This window comes from Lissotriton helveticus, chromosome 6 (genome assembly GCF_964261635.1).
Source record: "Lissotriton helveticus chromosome 6, aLisHel1.1, whole genome shotgun sequence".
In the NCBI taxonomy this organism is placed as follows: domain Eukaryota; kingdom Metazoa; phylum Chordata; class Amphibia; order Caudata; family Salamandridae; genus Lissotriton; species Lissotriton helveticus.
Window position 1 is genome coordinate 770,750,497 of NC_136067.1, and position 27,255 is coordinate 770,777,751.

The following is a 27,255-nucleotide window of genomic DNA, read 5'->3' on the forward strand; positions in this document are numbered from 1 at the left end:
GCATACATGGCAACATGTGGGACAGAGAAAAAATGACATTTTTGGGGAAAAAAGAAAGAATCAGATTAACCTGATTGACATGCACTGTAAAGAAGAGGATTTTCTACGCGGGAAAACGCCGAAATTCAGCCTGAATAGGGAGGACTGGCATTTACATGCATACTATAAAGAACAAGAAAACATGCATTCCATGCTCTTTGTAGTACTGAGCCCAACAGTGAAAAAAATCCAAGAAACAGCGTCGGAGCCGGACTGTCTAGTACTTTTCTTTCATGGTCAGAAAGCAGTAAATAATAAAGCCACGGGTCTCAGTGTGTACACTACACAGTTATTGCGCAAACGTGGCAGCCATTTTAAAAATCCTATTCTATCCTGTTCAGATTGGGCAGGGACATCTGTAATAAAACCTGTATAGATCTGAAGTACTACAAAATTTCATTTTCTTATAAAAACTGCCGCATAATTTTATTGATGAGATAATTTAATCATAAATAGTGAAATTGCACACATAAAATACAGTAAAAGAAGCAGAGAAAATAATGTTTACGTATGCTCCTAGACTATGCACTTATGTTGCCAATTACGTCGGTCTACGTTATTGCCGAGCGAGGAAGGGAAAATTTGATAATACGATAAAATATCTGCTCTTTAAGATGGCCACGTCTTTTCCTATTTCATCCGCAGCGTCTCATTCGGATCCTCCTATCAGGACTTTCCTCGCAGTGACGCGACGCTCCGGAAGCGCTCTCTCCCCAGTAGGCTGTTCTTCCCCACGTGTGGCGGGGCAGTTCAGCTTGCGCTGCTGTGTTGTGCTGTGTGTGCGCCGAGGGAGGTGCACAGAGGCACCCGGTCTGGAGTGGCCTTTTTGCCGGGACCATGGAGAACCTGCAGCTCAGCTTGGACTGTCTCCAGCTGATAGCGGCCAGGAACGAGAAGAGCAGCACCGAGCTCCGGGACTTTCTGGCCAAGCAGGTCAGTGTCACTCTACCCCCTCGTCCACGTACATAGCCCGTGCTACCTGCGATACACCTTTATGGCGGGATCCAGTATATGTTCCCCTATGCTATTTTTATTAGCTGTATGCGGTAACTCTTAGATTATTTCCTGCATAGCTGCTACAATATTTGCAGTTGGCATTTGACCAGCAGTGATCGGGCAGCACACTTGCTTGTGCACAGCAAAGAGAAGCAGAAACAGGACCCCCGATATGCACAAAAAACCAAATGTTGAGAGGAGTCCCTGTATCGGTCACTAATCCGCAAGAAACCTGTGATGCGTCTCTATTCACATTACAATTAATGTTTTTTTCGTTTGCAAACGCGTTCCCTTTTAAAGAGATCCTATCAAAAAGACATTATTTTATTTTGCATCTCGTTTTACACCGTTTCTCAAATGCGGGGAAACTGTCAAATGATTATTATTATTTTGTGCCTGTTACTCTCTAGGTGTCACTGAATTGTAGCGAAATCCCGTCAGTTGAATAAATAAAAAGACAAGTATGTGAACAGCATAAAAAACACGTGTTACACTTTTTACTGCAGGGATAAATCCCCCCCTTTTCTTGGAAATGGGGACCATTATTTGGAATTACCCTTTAGGCAAGATACCGGTCATGCAGTACTTGAGATATTCGATCTGGCTTCTCCAACGAGTGAGTAGCTTTTGAGCTACTTGTAAGTAGCTCTCCTGTGTGCTATAGAGACTGCTAAATTATAAGCTTTTGTTAGACTGAAATAAATAATAAATACATACCAAAACTGACACGTGTGTCTTGGAGACGAAAATGTGGTTCTTTTCCGAACATATAAACTAAGCTGATGTTTGGAGAGGAATGGTTGAATTTCTAAAATGTTTTTAAAGTTGATATTTGAGTGATAAATTATGTGGTTTTTGGGGAGACCTGTGTGGTGATGCTGGCAAAATCATTATAATGTCACCTGGAATGTTGATAAGTGTCTTGCCACTAGTGTTCTCTTGGTGGCAGTTGTTGCTTGTGCCAGCTCGGACAACAAATTGTGGAAATGCACAAGATTGCTGTGAAATTGTCCAATGGGAACTGGTGGAGTAATTCTCGTGTTGCTAAAGACTCATACTTTCTCTCTAAGTCGCTTAAAGCAGACAAGGATGTTGTAGTAGTCTCTATTCCTTTCATTGTATTCTTTCTTTTCTCTTTTTTTTTTTTCTTTCATTGTATTCTTGTGATGCAAGGCCCTATTTCACTGTCATGGTGATGGAATGTGTATGTTTGAACACTGGGGGACAATTACTGTGTTTCCTGGAAGCTGTGGAGATGGACAGACATTATACCTATTGTTTCCACACTTAGCTGCCTCAGTGTGATCACTACAAAATTGGCGACAATTTGGTCGGTCCCTCTCTCCACCCACGTGTGCTGCAGCTCTTCTTGTTGTTTCCTGTATCCTACGGTTTCCAGCTGTTCTCTTTGGGATCTTAATTCTCAAGTCTGCACCCTGGGTCTCATTCGTGGATTTGACTCAATTTGTTTACTTTATTCGGTTTCACTTAGGAGAAAACCATAAAAGTATATACATATCAAGTTAATACATTTTGCAATAAAAAGAGCACGAGTTATTTGTTAAAAACACAGTAAGTTAAATACAAAATGGAATTAACATCAAGAAATTTACATTTAAAAAGAGTACAGCAAGGAATTAAAGTGCATCAATCTTCGATTATAAATTGGTTCTGTGACGAATACAAAATTTAATAAACCTAGCTATATTTAAAGCTAGAAGGTCGGACTCCAGAAGTTGTAGGACCATGAAAGTGGGACGGCATTGGCGTAGCCCCAACCTTTTTAGAATTGGCGTTAGCCAACGCTTTCTAGGTTCATTGTAAAATTTACAAAAAAGGGTCAGATGGAGAAGTGACTGAGGGGATATACCATCACAAGGACATTGGCATAACAGCTTTGACAGTCGTTAACAGTTGGAAATGTAACAAATCGGTTGAAAGTATTAAGCCTAAACCGGTCAGCAAGTATCTGTCATAGCTGCTTAGTTTCCAGGTTAAATATGGCTGAATCTCCAAAGAAGTTTGGATCAACAAGGAATGCTGAGCTGAGATTTTATTGGCTTCAGATGCTAAGCGGAGATCGGCCAGATGGGTTAAACATTGATTTAAAAAAAAAAAATTTCCTTGAGATCTGTGTAAATTCTGAGGGATAGTGATAGTATTTCTCCAGACCGAGATCGTAAAAAAACTTCTTGACGTATTGAAGCCAACCAATCTTATTAACGTTTTAAAGTAAAAGACAGTCCGTTAGGACAGTTTGGGTAAAAACTAACTTGTTTGACGTCTAGCGGCGATGCCATAAGAGAATTGGCTGTATCTTTATAATGTCAGTGATGTAAGGCAAGCCTAGTTCTAAGTGTAGACGTACTCTGTGGGACGGCAAGGAGAAACCTTGAAAAGCAGTTCTCCACTTTTTGGAGTGATTCCGCCTGTACATAACCCCACACCCCGCCCCATAGATGGCTGTACTAGTACATTTGGCCTGATAGATACGGATCATCTCCTCGGGGGGGGTCGTTTACCTAATCTCTGGGAAAAATGTACTAGGGCCATGGTTGATTTTAAGAACTGCAATTTTCTGGCCTCTATAGCTCTTCTCCATGTGCCTTTTTCATCAATTACAACTCCAAGATCGGGATAAGTAGGTGTATTCTCCACCCTAGAGTCATTTATATAGATGGCTCTCCCTTTTCTTGATTTTTAGGTTTAAAGTATTTTATTCAGTGTAACGTACATGGACAAACATACAAAGTGTACGAAGGAATAAGTCAGTGCGGACTAAGCCGTACCTACAGCGGTAGATCGTTAAAGAACAGTTCAATCATGGGCTAGTCCGCATTAGCAGTGAAGGGTTACAATGTTAAAGTACCATTTTTAATACAAACTCCCCCCCCCCCCCCCCAAACCCCAACACCCAACTCCTCCATACCCTGCCCCTCCCACCCATCGTCCAGTGCGCAGGCCATCCCTAAGCCGTCTACCTCGGTCGTCCTCATGGAGAGAGGCGGATCCCGTACCCACTCAAGAAGCCGGTACTGCCGGGCTCGTGAGTCTCGGGAGACGTAGATATTTAGGACAGGTAAGTTCTTTGAATTCAGTGAGTAGCAGGGAGTGAAATGGTTGCCAGAGGTCACAAAATTGCTCATTGTCCCCCGCCACTGTGAGTGATGATTTCTCCATGCCTAGTACGTGCCTTAGTCTGTGTAGCCAGCCCGTGAGAGAGGGTATCGTGGTAGTGCGCCAATGTATTAAAATGTTTTGAACTGCTGAACCCAGTGCGATGGCTATCTGTCTACCCCTGCGGGATCTTAGGGGGTACATCAACCCATTCGGGAGTCCCAACAGGGTGTTTGCGGGGAAGCGTGGCAGTTCTATGTCAAAATGAGTCAATTTTGTCTAACACTTCCTTCCAGTAGGGTTCTGGAAGCGGACAATCCCATAGAATGTGTCAATGTGCCCCGATGCCCACACCCTCTCCAGCAGGTGTTGTCTTTGCTACGGTCCATTTCGTGGACCCGTTTTGGTGTATAGGACCAATAGGTAGATACCTTAGTCAGCGTGTCAGTAAGGCCCATGTGGTATGCCGAATGTCTCGCCCTATAGGATATCTGTTCCCATTCCTTGTGGGTCAGTGTCCTGCCTAATTCCCGTTCCCAGCGCTCTCTTCCCGGATTGTAAAGATGTGAGGAAGGTGGTTGCAATAGCCTATAGAGGTCTGTGATCAGTTTCGAGTCGGACGAGCGAGTCATGAGCCAGTTCTCATATGGGGAGAGTCGCCTGTCGGCCGACTCCCATGTCTGTGGGTGCAGTGCCCAGTGGCGAACCTGTAAATAGCGGAGTCTCTCTGATTCAGGGAGTGAAAACTCCTGTCGAAACTGCGGAAAAGGGATGACTCCTTCCGGGCCATATAAATGACACAGGGCCCGGCACCCGGCCGCTTGCCAGTGAGCAAAGGCCCCCCTCTCCATCCCCGGCGTAAAGTCCGGGTTGTCTACCAACGGTGTGAGTGGCGACGGGAACGTAGTGAGATTGTATACCAGGCTGGTGGCGTCCCAGACCCGCAGCGGCACCCTGGTGACATAGGAGGCATACAGATTCGCGGGGCGGTGTGGTCGGCGCAGAAATGGGACTTCCTGCAGAGGTCGGCCCGCCACTGCCTGATCCTGGAACAGCCAGTGTTTGTCTGATTCCCACCTGCTCCATTCTACCAAATAGCGCAGCTGCGTAGCTTGGAAATACTTGCGGAGATCCGGTATGCCTAGTCCTCCCGCCTCCGGGGCTAGCATGGAAAGAGCCCTGCGCATCCTGGGCTTCTTACCCTGCCAGATAAATCAGGAGAGGTCTGCTTGCAGCTGGGGGATCCACCCGACTGGTGGCTGGAGCGTTAAGGCTCGGAATAGATAAAGGACCTGGGGTAGGACCGTCATTTTGACAGCAGCTATTCTGCCTAACCAGGAAAGAGTGCCACAATTCCATCGTCCTAGTTCCTCTCGGATCTTCTTGCCTGTTGTTGTTTAGTTGGCGATTACCATGGCCGGCAAGGTAGGGGCCAGCTGGATCCCCAGGTAAGGTACCAGCTCCGACGACCAGAGCAGGGGGAATTGGCCTTGTAGGTGTATTCTAGTGGCCGGCTTAAGGGAGATATCCAGAGCCACCGATATCCCCACATTAATTTTAAAACCCGCAACAGCACCAAAGGAGTCCAGCTCCTTGATGCAAGCCGGTAGGGCAGTCCGGGGATCCTCTAGCGATATGACGTCATCCGCGTAGAGGCTTATGGTGTGTGTAAAGCCCCCGAACCGCACCCCCGTCGCCGCCGGGTTATCACGCACCCGTTGGGCAAAGGGTTCCATATAGAGGGCGAAGAGCAATGGCGAGAGCGGGCACCCCTGTCTGGTACCCCTCTCGATATTAAAGCTCCTAGAGTTGTAGCCATTCACTCGTACGACCGCGGTCGGCATTCTATAACCATTAAGGATCATGGAGCGGAATTTGTCTCCTATGCCCGCTTTCATCAAGACCCGTTCGAGATAAGGCCAATGCACCCGGTAAAACGCCTTCTCGGCGTCCACCGCCAACATCATTCTCTCCCCGGGAATCCGGGAGGCCTTCTCCAAGAGGTGAACAATCCTCTTGGTATTGTCTACTGTCTGTATCCCCGGAACAAATCCCGCCTGGTCCGGATCTATAAGTCTCGGGAGGTGGGGGGCTAATCTGGCCGCGAGGATCCCCGTGTACAGCTTCAAATCCACATTCAAGAGGGATATCGGCCTGTAGGAGCCGCAGTGTCTTCGATCCTTCCCGGGCTTGGGGATAACCGTGAGGGAGGCGCACAAAAGGTCAGATGGAATGGCTCCCGGAGTGGCAAACAAATTAAAAAGGCGGGTGAGGATCGGAGCCAAGGTGGTGCAGAACGTCTTATAAAAAAGTGGGGTGTACCCATCTGGCCCCGGAGCTATGCCATGCTTGAGTCTGGCAATGGCGGAAATCACTTCCTCCGGTCGAATGTCCCTCTCCAGGTGCTCTGCCTGCGAGGGGTGCAGAGAGGGCAATGCAACCGAGTCCAAGTATGTGGACATCGCTGCGTCATCCAATGAGTCTCCGGTATATAGATCCGCGTAAAATTGGAGAAACGTGTCAGCTATGTGGGCGTCTTCGTCACCACCGTCCCCGCGGCGTCAGAAATCTCCTGCACTAGGGGCACCCGTCCTACGGTGTATCTGTTCAAGCTTGCGGGCCCTCTGGGTGAGTTCGTCCCTCTCGGCCTGTCGTTCACTATTGTCAGCGGAGGAGATGGCCAAGAATTCCCCTCTCAGGACTGCCTTTAGGGCCGCCCACCGCGTCGCCATTGTGGTGTCTGGGTTGTCATTGTGGGACAGATACTCTCGGATTGCCCCCTCGATGCGGTCAACCACTACTTTCCTGTGCAGCACAGTGTCACGGAGGCGCCATGTTCTGGAAGGACCCGCCACCGCCGGCAGACGCAGAGTGGCGGCGACCGGGGCATGATCCGATAAGGACAACACTCCCATGTCCGACGCTGAGACCAGGGTCCGCACCGGAGTCGTGACCAAGAGATGATCCAGCCTTGCGTATGTCTTATGGGCATGGGAGTAATACGAATACCCCCTGTCAATGGGATGCATGTGGCGCCAGAGGTCGTGTACGTCCACTTCCGCTAACTGTGCCTTACACCCAGCTGAGAATTCCCGACCTGCGGGGAGCGTTGAGCCGATCTATCCACGGCCGAGTTAAAGACCATGTTAAAGTCACCCCCGATAATGATGTGCCTATCCTGCGAAGCAGTAACGTCTACCAGCGCCGATTGTAAAAAGCGTACTTGCTGTTCATTAGGGCTATACAAAGAACCAACCGTAAAAGTGATATTCCCAGCCCTGAACCGATAAGCTAGCAGTCGGCCTTTATGTTCCGCGTGTTTGTGAAGGATTTCCCCTGTGAAGTGTCTGGCCACCAGGATTGCAACCCCCGCCGTCTTAGTGGTGCTAGAGGAGAAAAACTGTGTTGGGAATTTATGTGAGCGCAATCTATGTGTGTCTCGTGATAGTAGGTGTGTTTCCTGGAGGAGACAAACATCCGCCTGAGTGCTCTCTAGAAGGGATAATACCGCCCTCCGTTTGACCGGGTTGTTGAGGCCCCTGACATTAAGGGTCACCACTTCAAAAGTGCCGGGAGGCATAGAAACAGGTGTACATGGAAGCATAAATTCCCCGCCCGGACCAGGCAAGGTATAGGAGTGCTGTCAAAACTGTTAGAACCTGCATAGTGCACTGGACGACCCCCCCCACCCTTCCAACTCCCCTCTCCCCACCCACAACACTCCACCCCCACCCCCCCCAACCGTCACTCCCAGCCCAACCCCAAAACTGACCCAACTCTCACCCCCCCCACCCCATCCCAACCCTCCAATTGTCCCCAGAACCCACAATGTCCAAGTCCAGTCCTCGACGGACGAGTCTGTGGAAAGTTACTGAAGTGGACGTCCAGCCACTACGCACCCACCCGCCGCCCCCTCCCCCGGACCCTCAAACCTGCATTACTGATGAGGCGTGTCGATCTCCCCCCGGAGTTCTCTCAGGCCGTCAGTGCAGTATCACCAGATGCCGTGTCCCTGGCCACCTCCCGCACCGCACTGTCCATTTCTGCTCGGATAGTAGGTGAGTCTGGTCGTGCGGAGGAAGTAGAGGACCGTCGACCAGGGACCGACTGCCAGCCATCTCTAGTGATGCGTCAACGGCGCGGGGTGGGCGCTTCTTCGTCCGTCGTGGTGATTCCCAGCACCCCACAGGTATCTTGGAGGGAGCGGAGCTGATGCAGAGTCCCGTTCCAACGGAAGATGAGGCGGAAGGGGTGGCCCCAGGAGTACTGAGTGTCATGCTCCCGCAGGAAGTCAGTTGCTATTTTGAAGGCTCTGCGTTTCTGCAATGTGACGTGATTGCCAATAGATCTTGGAAGAGGGCCACCTGGTGCCCCCGAAAACACAAGGATGGCTTCTTTCGTGCTTCGCGGAGGATCCGCTCCTTCAGGGGGTAGTCCGGTAGGAAGGCTAGGATATCGGGGGGAGGCGCCGAGGTCCGACGCTGTAGGCCCACTCTATGCGCCCTGTCTATCCGTATGGGGAAGTCGACCGGCTCTCCCAGTATCTCTCTGAACAAGTCTCTCAGGTATCCAGCCACGTCCTCCCCCTCCTCTCTGGATGGAATTCCCCGGACCTAGATGTTGTTTCTCCGGGATCGGTTCTCAAGGTCCTCAGTGTGTGCCTGAAGATCAAGTTGCTGGTCCCGCAACCGTACCACCTCCTGCTGCAGCTGCGTGATCTCCTCGTCCCGTGCGTGTCCGGCCTCCTCCACCGTAGTCACCCTCTCACCGAGGCCATCGACCTCCCTCCGCACCTCTTGAACTTCTCCAGCCACTTCCTGCTTCAATGCTTGGAAATCCTCCCGTAGGGAGCTGAAAAGAGATTCCAGGAAAGATCTGGTGACCAGGGGTTCTCCTCCGCTCGCCCCCTGGGAGCCGCTCGAGTGGCCCGGGGAGTGCTGCCCCCGATCCTGCCTCGCGGAGCCTCTACCCAGCATGTCCGGCAAAGTCCGCTCTCCCTTCTTGATCCCTTTGTTGCTAGCCATTCTGTGAGCGAGAGCGCACTCCTGGGCAGCCTGTTGTGTCCCTGTTAGGCCGCGGTAGCTCACACCGCCCCGGGGCCACCAACAGACCCAACAGACCGGTACGTACGGCCCTCCAGGAAACCCAGCTCCACAGCCGCACGTTCAGAGGACCCAGCGGTCCGCTCACCTCCAGTTCCAGGCCTATTATGTCTTCCTGAGCCCCAAGTGCGGGAACCCGGCCGGCACCAGCCCCAGGGTGGCCACGATAGGAGACCTCCCTCCGTCTCCACTGCCTGCGTAGAAGTCGTTGGGTCCCCGGCACTCGGTGCACGAAGCGTCCGCCACCAGCGCGCCCACTGGCCCCAGAGCACTCTCCCCTCGGCCTCCCCTCGATCTGTTACGGCCTCAGGAGGCCCACCGGCGCTTCAGTCCGAGCGCAAGCAGCACCCCACCGCCTCCGACGGCTATTGTGTCCTGGGTCTGGGCCACTAGTAGGGCGGGTCATTCTGCGCCACGCTACCTGTCCACCACGCCACCTCACCTCAGACAAACATGGAGGGGCTATCTCCGGGCAGGCCGTTGCGATGCTTAACCGCCCCAAGGCCTCATCCTCCCGGGGCGTCGGCACAGCAGCCAAGGTCGTCCGCTATGGTGGGGAAGCCGATCGGGCCCTCCCCACCTCATCCAATGAAGCCCGCCAGGCAAAGGGCCACCCACAAAGCAACACCGGGACCTGATGCATAGGCCGCAGCTGCGGCGTCGCGTAGTTCCACTCGCCCAGCGGCGTCGCAATACTCGATCGTCCTCTCAGGGCTTCCTCACCGCAACCGGGATCACCCGCGGCCTCAGGGAAGCCGCTCGGCTCCTTCCCGCCTCCCTTAGTAAGTCGCGGCAGGCAGAGGGCACCCCTGAGTAACACCAGGGACCGACGCACAGGCCGCAGCCCCGGCCTCGTGTAGTGTCTCACGCCGGGGCCCGCGTCTCAGCCCCTCCGCTTCCGGGTGCTGGTCGTCCCAAACCTCCGGGACCCTCCGAAAATTCGGGCAGGTGCAGCTGTCACCGCCAGGTAGGCCACGCAGCTCCAAGGCGCCTCTCGATCAACACCACCGCGCCGAGACAATTTCCGCCTCCACCTCCGGCCCATGCACTGTGCCGCCGCCGCTCCCGGCAGTGCCTCCGAGGCCCCTCCACAGCAGCCACGGAGTCTGTCGGTGCCCCGGGTAGCGTCGCTGGGTGCCCCCCACCTCCCGCGGCCGAGCTTCAGCAACGTGGGGGGAGATCAGCGAATATTAGCGGACTAAGGGCCCAGGCTTGGAGGAGCTCACGGAGAGTGCGACCACTCACTCCGCCATCTTGGCCACGCCCCCCCTTTTCTTGATTTTTGACCAGAATTCATGCTAAAAGTTTTTTTGATATTAATTTTTAGATCTAAGTTTGACATAAATGAGTTGTATCGGTTTAGTGAGCGCTGGAGTTCAAGGGAGTGCGGGCAATGATCACCGCGTCGTCCGCGTAGAGGAGAGCGGGGATCGGACGGTTTTGGATTAGGGGTAGGTCCTGGCACCCCTCCAACATGGCTACTTCCAGACCGTTTGTATAGAGAGTGAAGAGGTAGGGGGCCAGGACACAGCCCTGTCTGACTCGACGCTCAACCGCGAACGGTGCTGTCAGTTCACCCCCTAAGCCAAATCTCACTCTGGCGGTAGCATTAGAGTAGATTTCACGAAGGAAGTTGACTAGTAGAGGGTCAACACCCATTCTTGTTAAAATATCCCAGAGCTTTGAGTGACCTACGCAGTCAAACGCTGCAGTGAGATCTATGTAGGCCATATGTAATCTCCCGCCCTTCGCGTCCACGTATTTACCCCCGAGTAAGGTCCGGTTTAAGACCTGCTCTATGGTCCCCAGGCCTTCCCTAAATCCGTACTGGAGGTCAGATATGATCTTATTGTCTTCAGTCCAATACTGTAGGCATTCTAGAATGAGGCGCCCCACAACTTTTCCGAGAGAGTCCAATAATGCAATAGGACGGTAGCCAGTTGGAGTAATACGATCACTCTTTTTGAAAACTGGAACCAAAATGGATTCTGACCAAGAATCCAACAGTCCAACTTTGCCGGTTGCTTCTAGTACCCTGAGCAAAATCGGGGCTCAAAGATCCATTTTAAATTTATAGAGGTCGACAGGCACCCCGTCAGGGCCTAGGGCCTTGCCCCCTTTACTGGCAATTAGGGCTTGCTCAACTTCAGCTAAAGTAAAATCTAGGTCAAGTGAAATAGAAGGGGACCTGATACTATTGCTACTCGTCCCTGGATAGCACTGAGCTGGAGACAAATTTGCTGTTGGCTTCAAATATTTGAGAAAAATTGTCTATCCAGGACGATTCATCGATCACAGCTTCTATTTTACTGGTATCCCTGGGGCCAGACAGGAATGGAGTATTTATGACCTCTTAGAAAGCAGCACTATCATTAGTTACACAACTTTTATGTGATTCTGCCCATAGTTCCTCTTTCAATTCTGATTTCCTTTGTCTTAGGGCCTTATGGTATGTCTTCCTAAGATGAGTGATTTCTTCTCTGTCCCTTGGAGTTTTATTGAGAGCATTTTTAAGGTTTGAATATGCTTTGGTACAAGTAGAGTTAAACCAACCAACCTTGTTTTTTCTTGTCCCTTTAGGTTTAACATTTAAGGCTTCTTTAACAGATTTGGTTACTACCATAAAGTTGTCAAGATTCTCCTGCGGGGTAGATGAGTCAGCCAAACAGGCGCTAATTGCAGTCATGGAGTTCTTTACAACCTTTGCAGTAATCTTTTCCGGATCAGCCTGGGCCCACTTAAGAGTGTAACCGTTTAATCTGTTCATGACCAAACTTTGCTCCCCATACAAATTCGTCCGCTTATCCTTTCCTCGTATCAGCGAAAGAGAAAGGATAATTGAGATAGGGAAGTGGTCGCTAAATACACAATCATGGGTTTTAAAATTCAATATAAGGGATGAAGCCCTACTTGCCAAGACGATGAAATCAATACAGCTAGAGGCACCCCTGCCATTAAAAGTTGGAGTTAGAGGAACAGTGGGCGACATTAATTCGTTTGCACAGACCAATTGCAGGATGAAAATAGTCTCGTTCAAACAAACCCCACTGTGTGAATGGATAAAATGAGTCATGTTGTTTGTTGGCTTGCTCATCTAGAAGGCCACATGTAATATCATTGCGTTCACAGAGGGGTAAATTAAAATCACCGCCCCAAATGATGATAGGATTTTTCCCTTAATGGTTATTGTTAAAGCCTAGGAGAAAATAACTGATTTCCTTCAAGGTGGCAATTAACTGGGACTGCTGTAAATTATTATAGAAATTAACTAACACAAGAAGGTCCAGTTTATTAATATCTATTAAGATTATCTGATAGTTATCCTCCATTTTTAGGGCATTCATTTCCCTCACTTGTATTAAGTTGGAAATATAGACCACTAATGGAGATGGCGTTGCGGGGGAAAAAAGTTTTGTAACCATTTAGGTGGATAGGTAAAACAGCCCACGTCTCTTGGAGGCAAAGAATGCCATAAGTCCTCGCGAAGGTAAGCCACTCGCCTTCATTGATCTTGGAGCGGAGGCCAGCAATATTGCAGAAAATAATGCTGAATGGAGCCCCTCGCGTGGAACTTGCAGCAGAGGAAAGGGCTGTTACCGAGCCTCTAAATTCCTTTGGGATGGTTCTGTCAGTTAAGGTACCTGTACCTAGGTCTAGGCCATTTGTTATGGACAAACTCTTTGGGATAGACCTATTACCGGAGTTAGCAGTCAGGGATTCTTGCTCCAGTACCAGTGGAACCAAAGTGGGTTTGGAGGTGAAAAGTAAAGGGTTAACTGCCCAAACTGCTACCAAAGGAGGTATAAGAGGGGGGATTGTTGACTGGCCCACGCTGTTTTTCATTTGAGGGGGAGATGGTCCCAGGTACACAAATTGCTTGTCAGTCCACTTCCTCTAGGGGTGATAGCAGCTCAAACCTGTTAGAGGTTATAACAGAGCCGTTTCCTTCTCCTCTAGACCTTGGGACAGGTTTGTAAAAGAAACCCAGAGGGAGGGCCGTAATGCTTGTGTGTAAAGCGGGAAGTACTGATTTATGGTTTAGAAGAGAGTGGACCATTCGCGCCGTCCTAAAGTTTGACTATGCCGTCTCCCTGAGCAGACTTTAATAAAGAGCCGACCCACCCCACTCTACGAGCCATCAAAATTTTGTCTATGTGCTGAGGGTTAAAATGCTTGTGTTTTATCAACCAATCCACCACTTTATTGCAAAGGGAAGGCCAAGATTCAATCTGTGCCTGTTTTAGTGCTGGGACCCCCGTTAGGATTAGTACATAGGGACTGGATGCAGGTGGTGGTAAATCTAAATGATCTGTGCTGGGTTAGGCAATAGAGTTAATTAAATTGTCCCTTTTATCCTGCCCTTGACTACTCTTGTTCTCCACCCTTGCGGTGACCCTTCATTTGGGATCCTCTGCTACGTGTCTTGTTAAAATTTCTGATTGAGGTTCCCTTAAGGAACCGGACATAATCACTTGAGTAGCTTGCGTATGTCCTTCCTTTTGGGTGATGGTAGAATCCTTGCTACTGTGGGTAGTTTTTGGCTTTTCTAGTTGGACACTGATTAAGTGTACAGTCTCTTTCAATTGCTCGATCTTCTTTATGCGGCCAAATCTATCATCAATGAGTGCACTCATCTGGGTCGTCATAGCCCTAATGTGTGTTTCTAAAATTTCTTTAACAAGATCTTCGATAGGAGCCTTGGACCCTTGTGAGACTTCTTTAGAGTTTGAGATGGAGACTTCTGAATGTGGTTCAGGGTGGTTGGGGGTTACCTCTGTTTGAGTTTCTACTGAAACAGTTCTTAAAGAACTAGAGCCATGATGGTCATTTTTCCTTCCATCCTTACCCCCCTTATATCCCTTCTGTTTCATTCTTGTTATATGCCCTTTCATTAATTTACTTTGTCTTCGAGTTTGAGGCCCTGTCAGTACAGGTGTAGTGTTGTCGATCTCCCTATCATAACTCGTGAGAGGTTGGGATTGGGAGGCCAAAGGGGAGTTAGAATTTGATTGTAAGATATTGGTCTTCGGAGTTAATGTTCTGATAGATGCTTCCTCTCTGGTCAATGGGAACTGTAAAGAATCAAGTGAGAGCCTACGCTCGGTTAGTTGGATCTCATCAGTAAAGCGTGGGGCATTCAAATCCGGGAGCTCGAGCTCACACAACCGTCTGTGCGGTCTCCATCTTGCCCTCACAACATCTGCTTTTCCCACACACTTGTGCGCCCTCACTGCTGCCCCGGTGCCTTCACAGCTCGCTCAGGTGTTCCCTTTTGGCGGGGCCCACCAACCGCGGCGCCCCGTTGGCTGGGACGGCTGTCTGTCAGCTACTGTCCTGCAGCCTCTGGGAAGCGGCGCTGGAGGCCTCGCTGTGGTTCATCATCAGAGCTCACAGAACTGCGGGGAGACACGCAACAGAAGCTGCGCAGCAGCATCTCTAGCGTGGAGAAATCCAGCGCTGCCTGCACCGTCCGCTGAGGAGTCCGAGAGATGGAGGGACTGGTGTCTGACACCTTAGCTACTGGACAGGAGCTGACCTGGCCCGGGTATTGCCATATCCCGCCGCCCGCACTATCCACGGCACGCCTGACACCCATGGGCACCGTAGAGCAGACACTTCCCCCTGGCAGCGAAGAGCGGCGGCAGCAGCTCCTCGTCCTCGTCTAGCATGTCACCCTCCTCCTCGTGCTCCAAGACTCTGTCCAAGGGTGGCGTGAAGCCCCAGTTTGTGTCGGACTGCAGTGCAGGCTTGTTGGACTCTGAGGGGCATAGGACCGTCCGGGAAGAGGACCAGAGCTGGGGCAGGGTCTGCGGGGAACTTTGGAGTCAGGTCACGACACTGGAGAGCCGCCTGACCCCAAGGGAGGGCCCCCGTGGCGCAAATCGCTCTGGACAAGAGAAGATGAGGGCTCCCGCGAGCGCATTCACTTCACAGGATGTTGTGTGTTACTGTGCTTATAACGCTATATCATCAAGGGCTGCACATGGTAAATTATGTGATTGGTGCATACATCACAGGTTGTCAAAGTTCTCACAAGAGTCCAACGCTAACGGAATAAACACGCGGCTGCCATTAAAAAAAAAAAAAAGCTGTAGTTGCCTGTTTATATTTGCATCGTGGCCAAATGGAAAAAAAAGAAAGTTCTTACCAACTAATTGAAGGAGACAGTATAACGCCACAAGCAAACGATCCAGTCCTGATGGGGCAGAGCTAGAAAAAAACATAAAAAATGCCCTAGACCTGCAGGTCTAGTAACCTACAAAATCTCCTTGACCTGAGTGAAATGCACTTGACCTCTGATTCTGAAAGCAGAGCAAATGTGACAAGTTAACAAGATTTAAAAGCATCTTTATTGCTCATTTACTTTGTGAGTAATAAAGATGCCTTTAAATCTTGATATCTTGTCGCATTTCCTCTGCTTTCAGAGGCAGAGGTCAAATGTCAGTTTGTCTTCCTACTCGCCAGAAAGGGCGAGTAGGACCTAAAAATAGCTCGTCCTGAATTAACCCCTTCCACGCTCATGACGAGCTCAGCTCGTCATGAGTTACGCCTGTCGTACGCTCATGACGAGCTGAGCTGCTCATGACGAGCTGAGCTCGTCATGAACCGCGGCTTTTCAAAAAAGTCAGCGCACAGCGGGAAAACCCGCAGCGCGCATGGGGTTAATCTAACTCTCAAATGCGAGCGGTCGAGTCAATTTTTCGAGCCCTGTCGGCGGTCCCAAAAGGGGACCGGGCAGTAACGAGGAGGGACTAAGAAGCCTCATTTTCAGTCGTGAGCCAGCATTTACCATGGACGATGACTCCAGCCAATGAAAAAGATGGGCGGGGCTTCCACACCACTTCTAAAACATACTGTGCTACAATATGTCTTGGAGAGCGAGCAGCGCATGCGTGCTGCAACGCTAGGCGAGACCTAAAAAGCACCACCGGGAAGACAGGGGACAAAGGCAATTATGGCTGATTTATCAGTAAGAACTGATTTTGGGTATATTCAGCAGAATTAAACAATCTGATGAAAAGCTAGAAAGACAAAGGTTAGGTGCATGCATTAGAATAATTTTTTAAGACTTGGTTTTTGTTTTATTGAGCAGATGGAATCAAAGGCAGAGTAATAACTACAGTTTGTCCACGATTCTAAAGCACACATTGTCAAAGCCATTCGGTCTGGCTTTAAAGTGCATGTGCTTAATATGCATATAAGCACAGGCTTGCAGAAATGCTCTTTGCATGTTGAGTAATGTGAGCACCTTAGTCAATTCTTTTGCCCTGCCAAACCGTTTTGTACATTGGTACACTTCTACTGATCTGATTCATTCTCTAGGAAAAGCCGTACCATATCAAGGCTGTTTGATAGTACTTGGGTAAAATACCTTATCAATGTTGATTCAAGTGTTTGGTATGTAATTAAATTATCTTGATCCGCTCCTCATTTTAACTTTTGGAGCTTTTCCCTTAGTTTACAGCGTTTATAATTCCTTAACCGGTTAGGAGCTGTGATAAGTCTGGTTATTAAACATTCTGTGTTCGGTTGCCATGTTGGCACTCTTATTATTTGTATTCAAATAACATCTTGAATGGTAAAGATGTCACATTCTGGAAGTGGTTACAGTCCGTTATTCAGCCGATCTCTAGATCATGGATGCTCCAATAAAGCACTCTTAATCTTAGGTGTGTGGATACTCTTCCTTGCCACATATAGCGACGATTTATGGTATTTGAAAATGTAACCCCATGGGGAGCATCCATACAACCTACATTCTGTGGAAATTGTCTGCTTCCTGCCATCTCCCTGACTTTCACCATTGTGAGGTTGCCAAGACTGGCCCGGGATTCCTGCCAGCAGATAGTTAATTGGCAATGGCAGTAGTTAGTTGAGGCATATGTCAACAAGAGAAAGAAGGGAGGGGGGGGGGACCAGGAGCTAGTTAAAGGTCCAGTGCCTGTGCTCAAAGTTGAGCGTAGATGCACAAAGGGTGGGGACACTCTTCCTAGGGAGGTGTGCAGAGTTTTGCTCACTCCTTTAGAAGAAAAAGACCGAGAAATAGGGGTCCTAGCCCTTGGACTCAATAGTGAAAGGGAAGAACAAGTCTTGTTCCTTGTTGCCCTCACACACCCCGAAGGATGTCATGCTTCATCATCGGGCAGTTGCTCCTCGTCGGGCAGGCGCTGCAATGCCCTGCGGGTCCCCTGCCTGTAGTTGAGGCAGCAACAAAGCAGAGCAGGAGTAGGAGCTCCAACTTGGGTGAGGTGGCTGTTGTTTCGCAGCCTGTGGTTTTTCAATGTTCGGCTAACACTGTTCACAATGTTTCTTTGAGGAGTTCTGGCATCGACTTGGTCTTCGTGTCTCCTGCTTTTGGGGATTTTCGTCACCCATAAGTACTGATTTCTGGGTGAATGCCGGCTCGCAAGCAGAGGAGTCACCGGTGAGCAGGTGATGGTGCACGAGACAGTTATATGAGCATGTTTAAGTACAGAAGACGCACAAATGCGTGCAGCGGGGTGACCTTATCACGTCACACACGCAAACACCATATTGGTTTGGGAACTTTTCATCATTTCAAGGTTGCGTTTCTCGGTGATATACACACCTAACTTGCCTATTTACAAACCATTTGTATTGAGCAACTTTATGTAGAACAGTTATTCAAATAGCGTGTCGCAGTGATACGCACACCTGTTTAGTCATTATAACTTTAAAGTTAAAAAAATATATATATCATAAATTTTTTTTATATTCCCAGCATTTCTAACTGCATTTTTGTGTCACCATGAGTAATGTATGCATGGCATATGACTCCAGAATTGGATAACACTACATTGCACCTTTTCCTCAAACAATTACTCGGTCATCCTTGTATTTTATCCTTTCATCTATCCAAGATGTGGCCCTTCATCTTGAAAGGGCCTGGCACCTAAGAAAGTGATTTTGATCATTGACCCAAAGCATTCTCAAACCTCTCCTCGCACCTTTCATGTATTTAATTAGTGTCATGAACACCTTCATTAAACCAGACTTGCAAAGTGAAGATCTGTTCCTCGGAAGTCTTCGTCTCTGGATTCTCGGCATCCCTTTGAGTTGAAGTTATGCTCCTGATGGTGTGCTTGGTTATGCCCTGGTTAGAATGCACCATTTCGACCAAGTGGTGGATGCAGGGCTCTGGATTAAACTTTCAGAAAGGGAATATTTTGCGCCCTACCTTTGGGAGAAAAAATCCATTCTATTCATTGTTGCGAGACTAAAACTTTACTGCAAGCCTTAGTTTACCTTTATTTGGTAATGTACCTTGCATCCCCTTTACAGATGTCAAAAGTATTGCAGTGCTATCTTGTGACTTCTCATCAATAGGTTACTCCTAATTTTTTTAAAGATGGGAATATTGGTCTCATTATATTGAATAAAAAGGGCCAGTACACAGTTTATTTAGTGGACTGAATTGCCAAAGAATGTCTAAGTTGTAACGGTCCTGATGTAATCTTCTATTACAGGATGTGAAAAGCTTGTATGGTTGACGTTTATTTAAAACAAAAATTAATTAATTTATTGGCATTTCAGAGAGAAGAACAGAATTAAGGTAGCAAGAGTAAATAAGTCAAGGCATAGGCATGTACGTACAAAGTATGAGATCAGTGGCAAGCATTATAAAATGACACATTTCCATTAATACATTTAAAAAGTTGACCCCCAAAGCATTGCGACAATCCAGTACCAAATCATTATTCAACGTGGTAGCCCCCTAGAGCCATCCGCTCCCCGACAGGGGGTGCCACCCAATCAGTGGTCACTCCCTCTGTGACCCTGGTGTACTGTCCACCTTGAATGTATGCGAGTCGTCGGGGGTAGTCCTGACTACAGAGTTATTACATGTCAGCAGCCGTGTGTTCCACTCCGGCAGCCGTGGCTACGTCCTCCTCGTCTGTAGAGTCCTGTGTAGGTCTCCTGCTCAGGACCAAAAGTATTTAGGTCTGTTACGAGGGGGGGGGGCATTAATTCACTATATAATTCTGTCTGTGTACAGCAATATAACATTTCCCTAGTCCATTGTTCTAAAGTAGGTGTCGGGCCCGCATCCAGGAGAGAGCAACACACCTCCTGGCCAGGAGGAAGGACATGTCTACTAGTCATCTGAGGTGTTTAAGGAGGGGTTTAGAATATCCTAGGATAGCCAGAAGGGGATCTGGAGTCAGTGTGAGATCTGTGACCCTATTCATCTCTGCATACACCTGGCTCAAAAAGTGAGCAATCCCCGGGCAGGACCAAGCGATGTGAAGAAAATCGGCCACCATCATTCCGCACCTTACACATTGTGGGTTCTCACGTAGGCCGCATCTATAAAGTCTTTCGGGGTGTAATATACCCTATTAAGAAATTTAAAATGGATCAGCCTATGGCATCCATTAAGCGATATGCGTTTGGTGCTCGAGCAGCAGTATATCCATATCTCGTCTGACAAATCCACCCCAAGATCCCTTGGCCATTCCAGTCGCGGCTTAGCGTAGTCGATATGACTCTCCGAGAGGGCAGTGCGGTAAAGCCGGGATACCCATTTGGCGGGCAACTTAGCCTGGATGATGTAGGTCAAGGCCTCAACCTCTGGCGGTTCTGTCATATCCTCACCCAAGAGGTCCCTAAGTGCATGTCGCACCCTATGGAACTGAAATCATGATATTAGTGAAGGCATTTCTCCCTCCACAGCCACCTGATCCCATGAGCGAGCAGTGCCAGCAGCAAAGAGGTCCCCCATATTGTGTATACCTAGCGTTCTCAACGCCGCTATGACCCTCCTATCCCTGCATAGTGCGAGCCAGGAGCACCAATGGATAGGTGCTGACGGAGGGTACAATAAACTACTGGCTTGTACGTCCAGCATATGGTGCCACGCATGCGTTACCGTGTTCAATGAATCTATTATGCCGGTGCGTCGATCACGAGGTGAGAACAGGAGCGCCGGTAGAGGTACCGGATCAGCAATGATGGTTTCGATACGGAGGCGAGGAACTGCAGCAGGACTGTGTATCCAGTAATAAGCGTGAGCACTCTGTGCTGCCCTATAATAGAGCTCCAGGTCAAGAGCACCCAGGCCTCCTGCAATGTACGGACGAGTGAGTATTTTTCAGGCCACACTAGGCTGCTTGCCTGCCCAGGCTAATCGGATCATCAGCGAGTGTAGTTGCTTAAAAAACGTTTTGGACCGTATCATGGGTATGTTAGTGAATAGGAAGAGTAGGTATGGCAGTACGATCATTTTCATCAGGGAAACCCTCCCCATCAGCGGCAGGGCAATCCACCCTTCTATGTCGTCCTCAAGTTTGGAGACGGCAACCCCGTAATTCTCTTTTAGCATGACTTCGGAATCCGTATGTAATCGGACCCCTCGGTAACGCACCGCGTCTGTGGTCCACTGTAATGGATACTCCGGGACCACGCGGGACGTAGCCGGAGTGAGTGGAAGCATAATAGATCTACTCCAATTAACGTTTATGCCTGATAGAGAGCTGAACAGCACCACTTCACGTAGTACTGGTGAGTGGTGGACCTCAGGGTCCCGAACGTAAGTGGATACAATGAGGCTATAGTTCAGGAACCGGATGCCCCTATGTCTTTGGTATTGGCCCTCCGCCGCCAGCGCATAACGCATGGGGGATAGGGGACAGCCCTGCCTCGTGCCCCTGCAGATTGGAATAGAGTTGGTAACCAAGGTGCCAATCCGTATGCGGGCCGTGGGTGAAGAATACAACGTCGCTAGTAGCTGAAGAAAGAGCGTCCCAACCCCCATTCGGCCGAGAACCTGCCGCAGAAACGGCCACTCGACGGAGTCAAAGGCCTTCCCCATGTCAAGGAATACAGCCACCGCGGGGACCTCCGGGCGCGTGTGCTGCATGGCAGCAAATACCGTCCTAAGGTTGTAGATAAGATTGCAACCAGCACGAAGCCGACCTGCTCCCGAGCGACCAGCGTGGTCACCAAAGGGCTAAGGTGGTTGGCTATAAGTTTCGCAAGAATCTTTGCATTAACATTCAGCAGTGATAAGGGCCTTTAGGAGGAGCATTCCCTTGGGGGCTTCCCAGGTTTGAGAATAGCTATCAGTATTGCCTCGCGCACTGTAGGCGCATCACTCCGGAGGAGCAAATGTCCTCAAGTAATGTAAGTAGCTGCGGAATCAGCAAGTCTTCAAATGCCTTATAAAAGGCGACAGTAAGGCCGTCGCTGCTCGGTGAGCTGTTAGCCCTCATACCCGACAGGGCCCAAACAATCTCCTCTTGTTCAATCGGTCAAACCAAGAATTCCCGATGTAGATTCGTTAGCCACGGCAGCTCTATAGGAGTCAAATAATCTAGGATGCGTTCCTCTGGAGCAGGGCCCCGGGAGGCATACAATGTAGCATAGTACTCCCGGAACCTCTCCGCCACCTGAGCGTCGGAAAGTGGCGGATCCGACGGCACATCTCTCGCATCCGGGATAGTCGTTCTGTTCTGCCGTTGACGAACCAGCTGAGCCAGCACCATCCCCGGGCGCTCCCCCCTCCCCGTAGGTTCTGGCAGTGGCATATTTCCCCAGATGTTTTAGTTCCGCATCCGCTTCCTCGTGGTATTCGCGCAGTGTCTGAGCAAGCTCTTGTGTCAGTACTTCTCTCCAGTCAGTAACTCGCCAGGCCTCCAGCTCCTTGAGCTTTGCCTCCAACCTCTTTAACCGATTACGGATTGATTTAAGCACCCCAGTGTGTTTAGAGATGGTGATTCCCCTGACATACGCCTTAAAGGCCTCCCATATGGTCTGGTATGACTCCACCGAACCTACGTTTATTTAAAAAAACGACTCTATTGACGTGGCCAAGTGCGCCCTAAAGGTGTCGTCAAGCAAGGAATAAGGAGGAAAACGCCACATAAACGGAGGGATACGCTTCTTGGGCGAATCTATGGTTAGTAAAAGCGGCGAGTGGTCGGAGTAAGTACGAGGCAATATTGTGCAGGCACGGACATGTTGGGGTAAATGACTGGGGGCCGACCAATAATCAATTCTAGTATGGATATCATGTGGAGCGGAGTAATGTGTATAGCCTCCCTGAGTTGGGTGTCTGTGTCTCCATACAGGTCCAGTCTCACCATCGAGGACTCAAGCACTCTGGCCGAGGCCGAAGGGCGCCTGTCAGGGCCTTCCGATCTGTCAATATCTGGGCACCTAGTCAGGTTAAAATCCCCCCCCCCCCTCCAATAGGACAGAACCCTGTGCGTGTAGTTGGGTTTTGGCCGCTAGTGACGTACAGAAGGCAGGGTGGTCGAAGTTAGGGCCATAAATGTTCAGTATACAGAACTCCAGGCCCTTACCGCAGCATTTGGAAATAGTGAAGCGCCCCTCCCTATCTGTATCTAAAGGCCTCAGACTCAATGAGGCTTTCGGGTTCACCCAAGTCAGCACCCCCCTAGCATATGAAGTAAATCCTGCCAAGTGGATGTTACCCAGGAGACCCCTTAGTATGTAGAATTGGGCTGTCCTGCCGGAGGTGGGTCTCTTGCAGAAGCGCAATGTCAACATTATACCTGGTGAGGTAGAGCAGGACCTTTCGGGCCTTGCGGTGGTCGTTAAGACCCCGCACATTCCATGTTAACAATACCAGTGAGTCCAGGGGTTCCCTGTGCGGGACAGTCAAAGGGTCAGTAGTAGGTACATGTGTCATGATGTGGTAGCACAAATATAGGTGTCCAGAACATGCTTTGCCTTAGTGGTGCCATCATGCCAACAAAAACAACAATAATAAACAAAGAGACAGTCCCCCAAACGTGGCTTAAAGTCGCTTTCCCCCTCCCACGCCTGTCTAGCACGAACATTCCCTCCCCCGAGCCCTCCCACGCCTGCCCAGCCCCAACTTGGCCGCGGAATCGTCCCCTCCCCAAAAACAACCAACCCCCCTCACCCCCCAACCCTCAGTAACAAAAAACATTTTACTAGTGTAATTCACTCTGGGGTGGAGGTAGCTTGGAGTAAACAACATCACTACTCTAATCATTAAAGAGCCTCCTCCCAGCCTCACCAAACGTAGAGAGTTTGAGCTGCGCTGCAGCACTTAAGTATGTGGTCTCCCGCATCCGCATAAGTGATACCCACTTGGGCGTTGTAACCAGGAGGGCCCACCGCCCCGCAGACTACCCATCCACCCCCCGGATCCCAGCGAGGGGTCACAGTGGGAGCCACACCGCTCCACCAGGGGAAACACAACCAAAGAGAATAGAAACCATTATGCCATCAGAGCGAACTGGGAACAAACACATTTCAATACCTAATGACGCCTCTATCAAGATCGGCACATGTTACCTCAATCAGTTAACTAAGGTATGGTAGGACCCCAGTGGGGAGGAGACCGATCCTCAAGAAATAATGCAAGTGTACACAATATAACAGTCCCAACGAGTACTCAACCATGAGAAGGGAGGCATCAAGTCTAGTCCTGCTCATCTAGGGCGTCTCCCGCTGCCTCATTCAGTAGCTCCTTTTCGGGAGAGGGTCGTCCCTCCCTCCGCCATTCCTTCAGGGCCTTCTGGAGTGCCTTAGGGTCAGTGAAGATCTGTGAACGCCCCTGACGGTTGACACGCAGTTTCGCCGGGTACAGCATCGCGTAGTCGGGCCCCCATGTCGCGTAGTTGCCGTTTCATAGGTATGAACTGTCGTCTCGCCTCCTAAACTCTGGAGGTAAAGTTCGGGAATAGTGATAGTCGATCCCTCATATTTGAGCGGCTGTTTCTCCCTGGCGAGTCTGAGCGCTGTATCCCGGTCCCTGTAATTGAACAATTTTGCAATTATTGGGCGGGGTGGTGCACCCCTCTTCGATCTCGGGCCCAGGGAGCAGTGAACCCTCTCAACCACGAACATTTCAGAGAAGGAGGTGTCCCCCAATAAGGTCTGCAATAGCTGTTCAGTGAAGAACTCCATATTACCCGTTTAGGTAGTTTCCGGAAGGTCCGGGAGCTGGCTTCCAAGTCCTCTGTCTTGTCCTGGAGGACCTGAAGGACCCTGCCCAACTGCTTGTGTTCTGAGTCCAGGGTAGTATGGGCATCCTCAACCTCAGTCAGCCTCCTTTCGGACATGTCGATACGTTCCGCATGTTTGTCTAACCTCTCAGCCATGCGATCCATCCTGTAGGTGAGGGCGTCCATCTTGGTTCCCAATGAGGCTATTCCTCCCTGCAGGCTCTTCTCCATGGCAATCGACAGCCCGCGGATGTCTTGTTGTTGACTTTCTCCAGCCTAGTCCAACTCACTGGCCCCATCCCCCACGGAAGTCTCAGTGGCTTTAGACTTCTTCGGGTCGAATGATAGCTTCGACTGATTCTTGTCCACACGCCCCATGGCGGCAGCGTCAGCAGCCTCCAGGCCCGAGACGTGACTAGATAGATCGGGGGGAGGGTGGACCGCAATCCGTAGCACTTCAGAATAGGTGGCTTCAACACCCCGATCTACTACTCCTGAATCAGCAGCCCAGATATGTCCAGGAGTGGGGCAGAACCCACCACTGAGAAGCCACCTCTGAAATTCCCCCAGGCGCTCAGCGCAGTCCTTCAAGATAGTGTCCCACAATTCCCTAGATTAGCCAATGGTAGGCACAGTTTTGCCTGGACACTGTCCTTCAGGGGTAAATGGCGCACCCGCATCCTGATCAGCACTGACATCACTCCATCACTACGCACCACTCAGTCACCGCACTGTACGCCGCCCCTAGCCAGCGAGGAGATCCACAGATAGCCCCTCACGTGGAGCAGAGGGACCTCCGCGCTGAATCTCCACTACCCACCGGGCAGTAGCAATGGCACTGAACCTTCCGGATATTTGCGGGGCCCACAACTAACTCCCGTGGCCCCCGGGACAGACGCAATCCGCAGCTCTGGAGCGGCGAGCCCCGCAACGGCAGATCATTTACAGGGCGTCGCCCCTCCATTGTTTTATCGGCCGTTCGGCCACACTCCTGGTAGCGCCCGCTGATCACCGCTGGGAAAGTAGGTAGGGCTGGGCCGCTCCCTGCAGGGCAGAAAGACAGTGGGTACCGGGCTGCCGCCCGTCACATGGAGACACTCCGGTATAGCCGCTCCCGCAGCAAGCTGGTCAGCTCCAGCAGGGCAGGCCTCAGAAGTCACACGAGCCCGCCCCCCGGGCCTCGCCTAGAACGTGCGCCTCACCTCACGGCGCTCATTCCGGCCGGCAGCCTCTGCAGGTCACTTCGTCGCAGGGCATTCAGCAGAGACCGGCAGCACCGGCTGCCCCCACACACTCACAATGTCCGGCTCGCCTCAGCGCTCCGCCCTCCCCTCCTAGGCAGCCCCAGAGGCCTCACGAGGCTGCCGCAGTCCCGCCGCTCCCGTCACCTCCGCTCGCATAGCAACTAGAAAGCAGGTAGGCGGTCCGTTTTTTTGTCCTTGTGAGGTCCGCAATAGTTTAACCACATCGACGCTGATGACGAGCTCAGCTCGTCATGAGGTACACCTCTCTTACGCTCATGACGAGCTGAGCTCGTCATGAACCGCGGGATTTTCAAATCTTCAGCACACAGCGGGAAAAAGCGCTGCACCGATGCGGTGAAGGACACGTTCCACAGGTGCAGGGCAGGATAGCTGTGCGTGACAAGCAGGATTCTTTCCGGATAGTGTAGTGAAGCTGGGGAGCCCGCGGCTCAAGCGGCCATCGTGGTCGCGAGCTAGCTCCGCCCCCCCATGGTTGATGTTTATTGAACCCCGATTAACCTTGCGTTGAAAGAGGCTTAAAGCCTTCTCTTACATGCTGCTATAAGCCTCTTGGGATGACAGTGGGAGATTTTCAGGTATTGCCTACGGGCACAGCTAGGTTTATATTTTCAATTGTTTTGTCTTAAGAAGTGCTCTAATGCGCTCTGACTGAGAAAATACCTTTACCAGTTGAGTTGCTGGATGCTTTAACATAGTGCAACAAATGTGAAGACATTAGGAACATTGTTAGTGTAATGCAGCAGGACCTCCGCTTTTTAGTTTGAGTTTTCTCTTGAACTTTCAAAAGTAAGGCAGCAAACAGTGAACGCAAATATTGGCCTCAATTCAGTGGGTTTATCCATGTCAAGCTGTAAATGATATTATTGGCCATATTTCAAGAACCTACAATGAAATGTCTTGCTCTTGGATGTGGTATTAATGCTTACAATTACTTTTGACAAAGATTTGTGTAAAGGTGCTGTAGGTGTACTGTGAGTAGGTACTGTTACATATGGAGTAACACTGGGCTGTCAGCAGGGATGTGTAGGAAGCTGGCTCTTTATATAGTATACCAAAAAGAGGTATGCTGTGTAAAGAGTTCAGTGATCCTTTGAGTGGACCGAGTTTTGCTCTAGCAATCCTCTGGGGTCTGCAGGACGAGCCGGATCTTTGCAATTCTCAAGACTAGGTGCGGTGAGCAGGGTTTGGTGCCAAAAGTACAGAGTAGTCTTCAGTTCTCAGAGGGTCTGCTCTTTTCTCAGAGGGTCGCTCTTCAATGTCCTATTTTTTTTCAGGCAGTGGAATTTGAAGTTCTGGATTCAGGAGTCACCTAAATACTACATTTAGGGAAGTTAGGGGAGTGGAGAGAGGTAGCCGATGGGGTATGTGCCTTTGGTGTCACTATGCCCACTATATGACCACTTCCTCAGGGACGTGGACATAACCCTGTCTCAATTTAGTAAGTTCTGTTATTACCAAGAAGATGGAATTTTCCTAAAGTGGGGTGCATCAGGCAAGACACCTTAGTGGTTAAGCGGTTCTGGGTGTGCTCCATGCCTACTTCGCATACTAATTTTCTGCCTGTCTTGGTGCCAAATGGGCTTCGGGTAGGTGGTGGCATCTCCGATGTCTGGGGGATTCCGGGGTTGCATATCAAAGGCGGCGTGGGGTTGAAGCCTCCGGCCTATATATGCTGACTGCTAGCCAACCTGTTTGGTGGAGGTGCAAAACACCTCCTATCAGGCATTGTTCCTGACCTCTGAGAGAGGGGCTCTCACCTTCTAGGGGATCACA

The 27,255-nt window shown here is 50.1% G+C and overlaps 1 protein-coding gene across 1 annotated transcript in view; it reads left to right on the forward strand.

The window, feature by feature from the left end:
• The first annotated feature begins 729 nt into the window (after positions 1–729).
• MDN1 (midasin AAA ATPase 1) overlaps positions 730–27,255 on the forward strand; it is a 2,221,312-nt gene continuing 2,194,786 nt past the window's right edge. Inside the window, exon 1 of the mRNA XM_078648266.1 lies at positions 730–972. Within this exon, the coding sequence (XP_078504392.1) occupies positions 877–972 (96 nt within the window). The 5' untranslated portion in view covers positions 730–876. The remainder of the gene's footprint in view (positions 973–27,255) is intronic.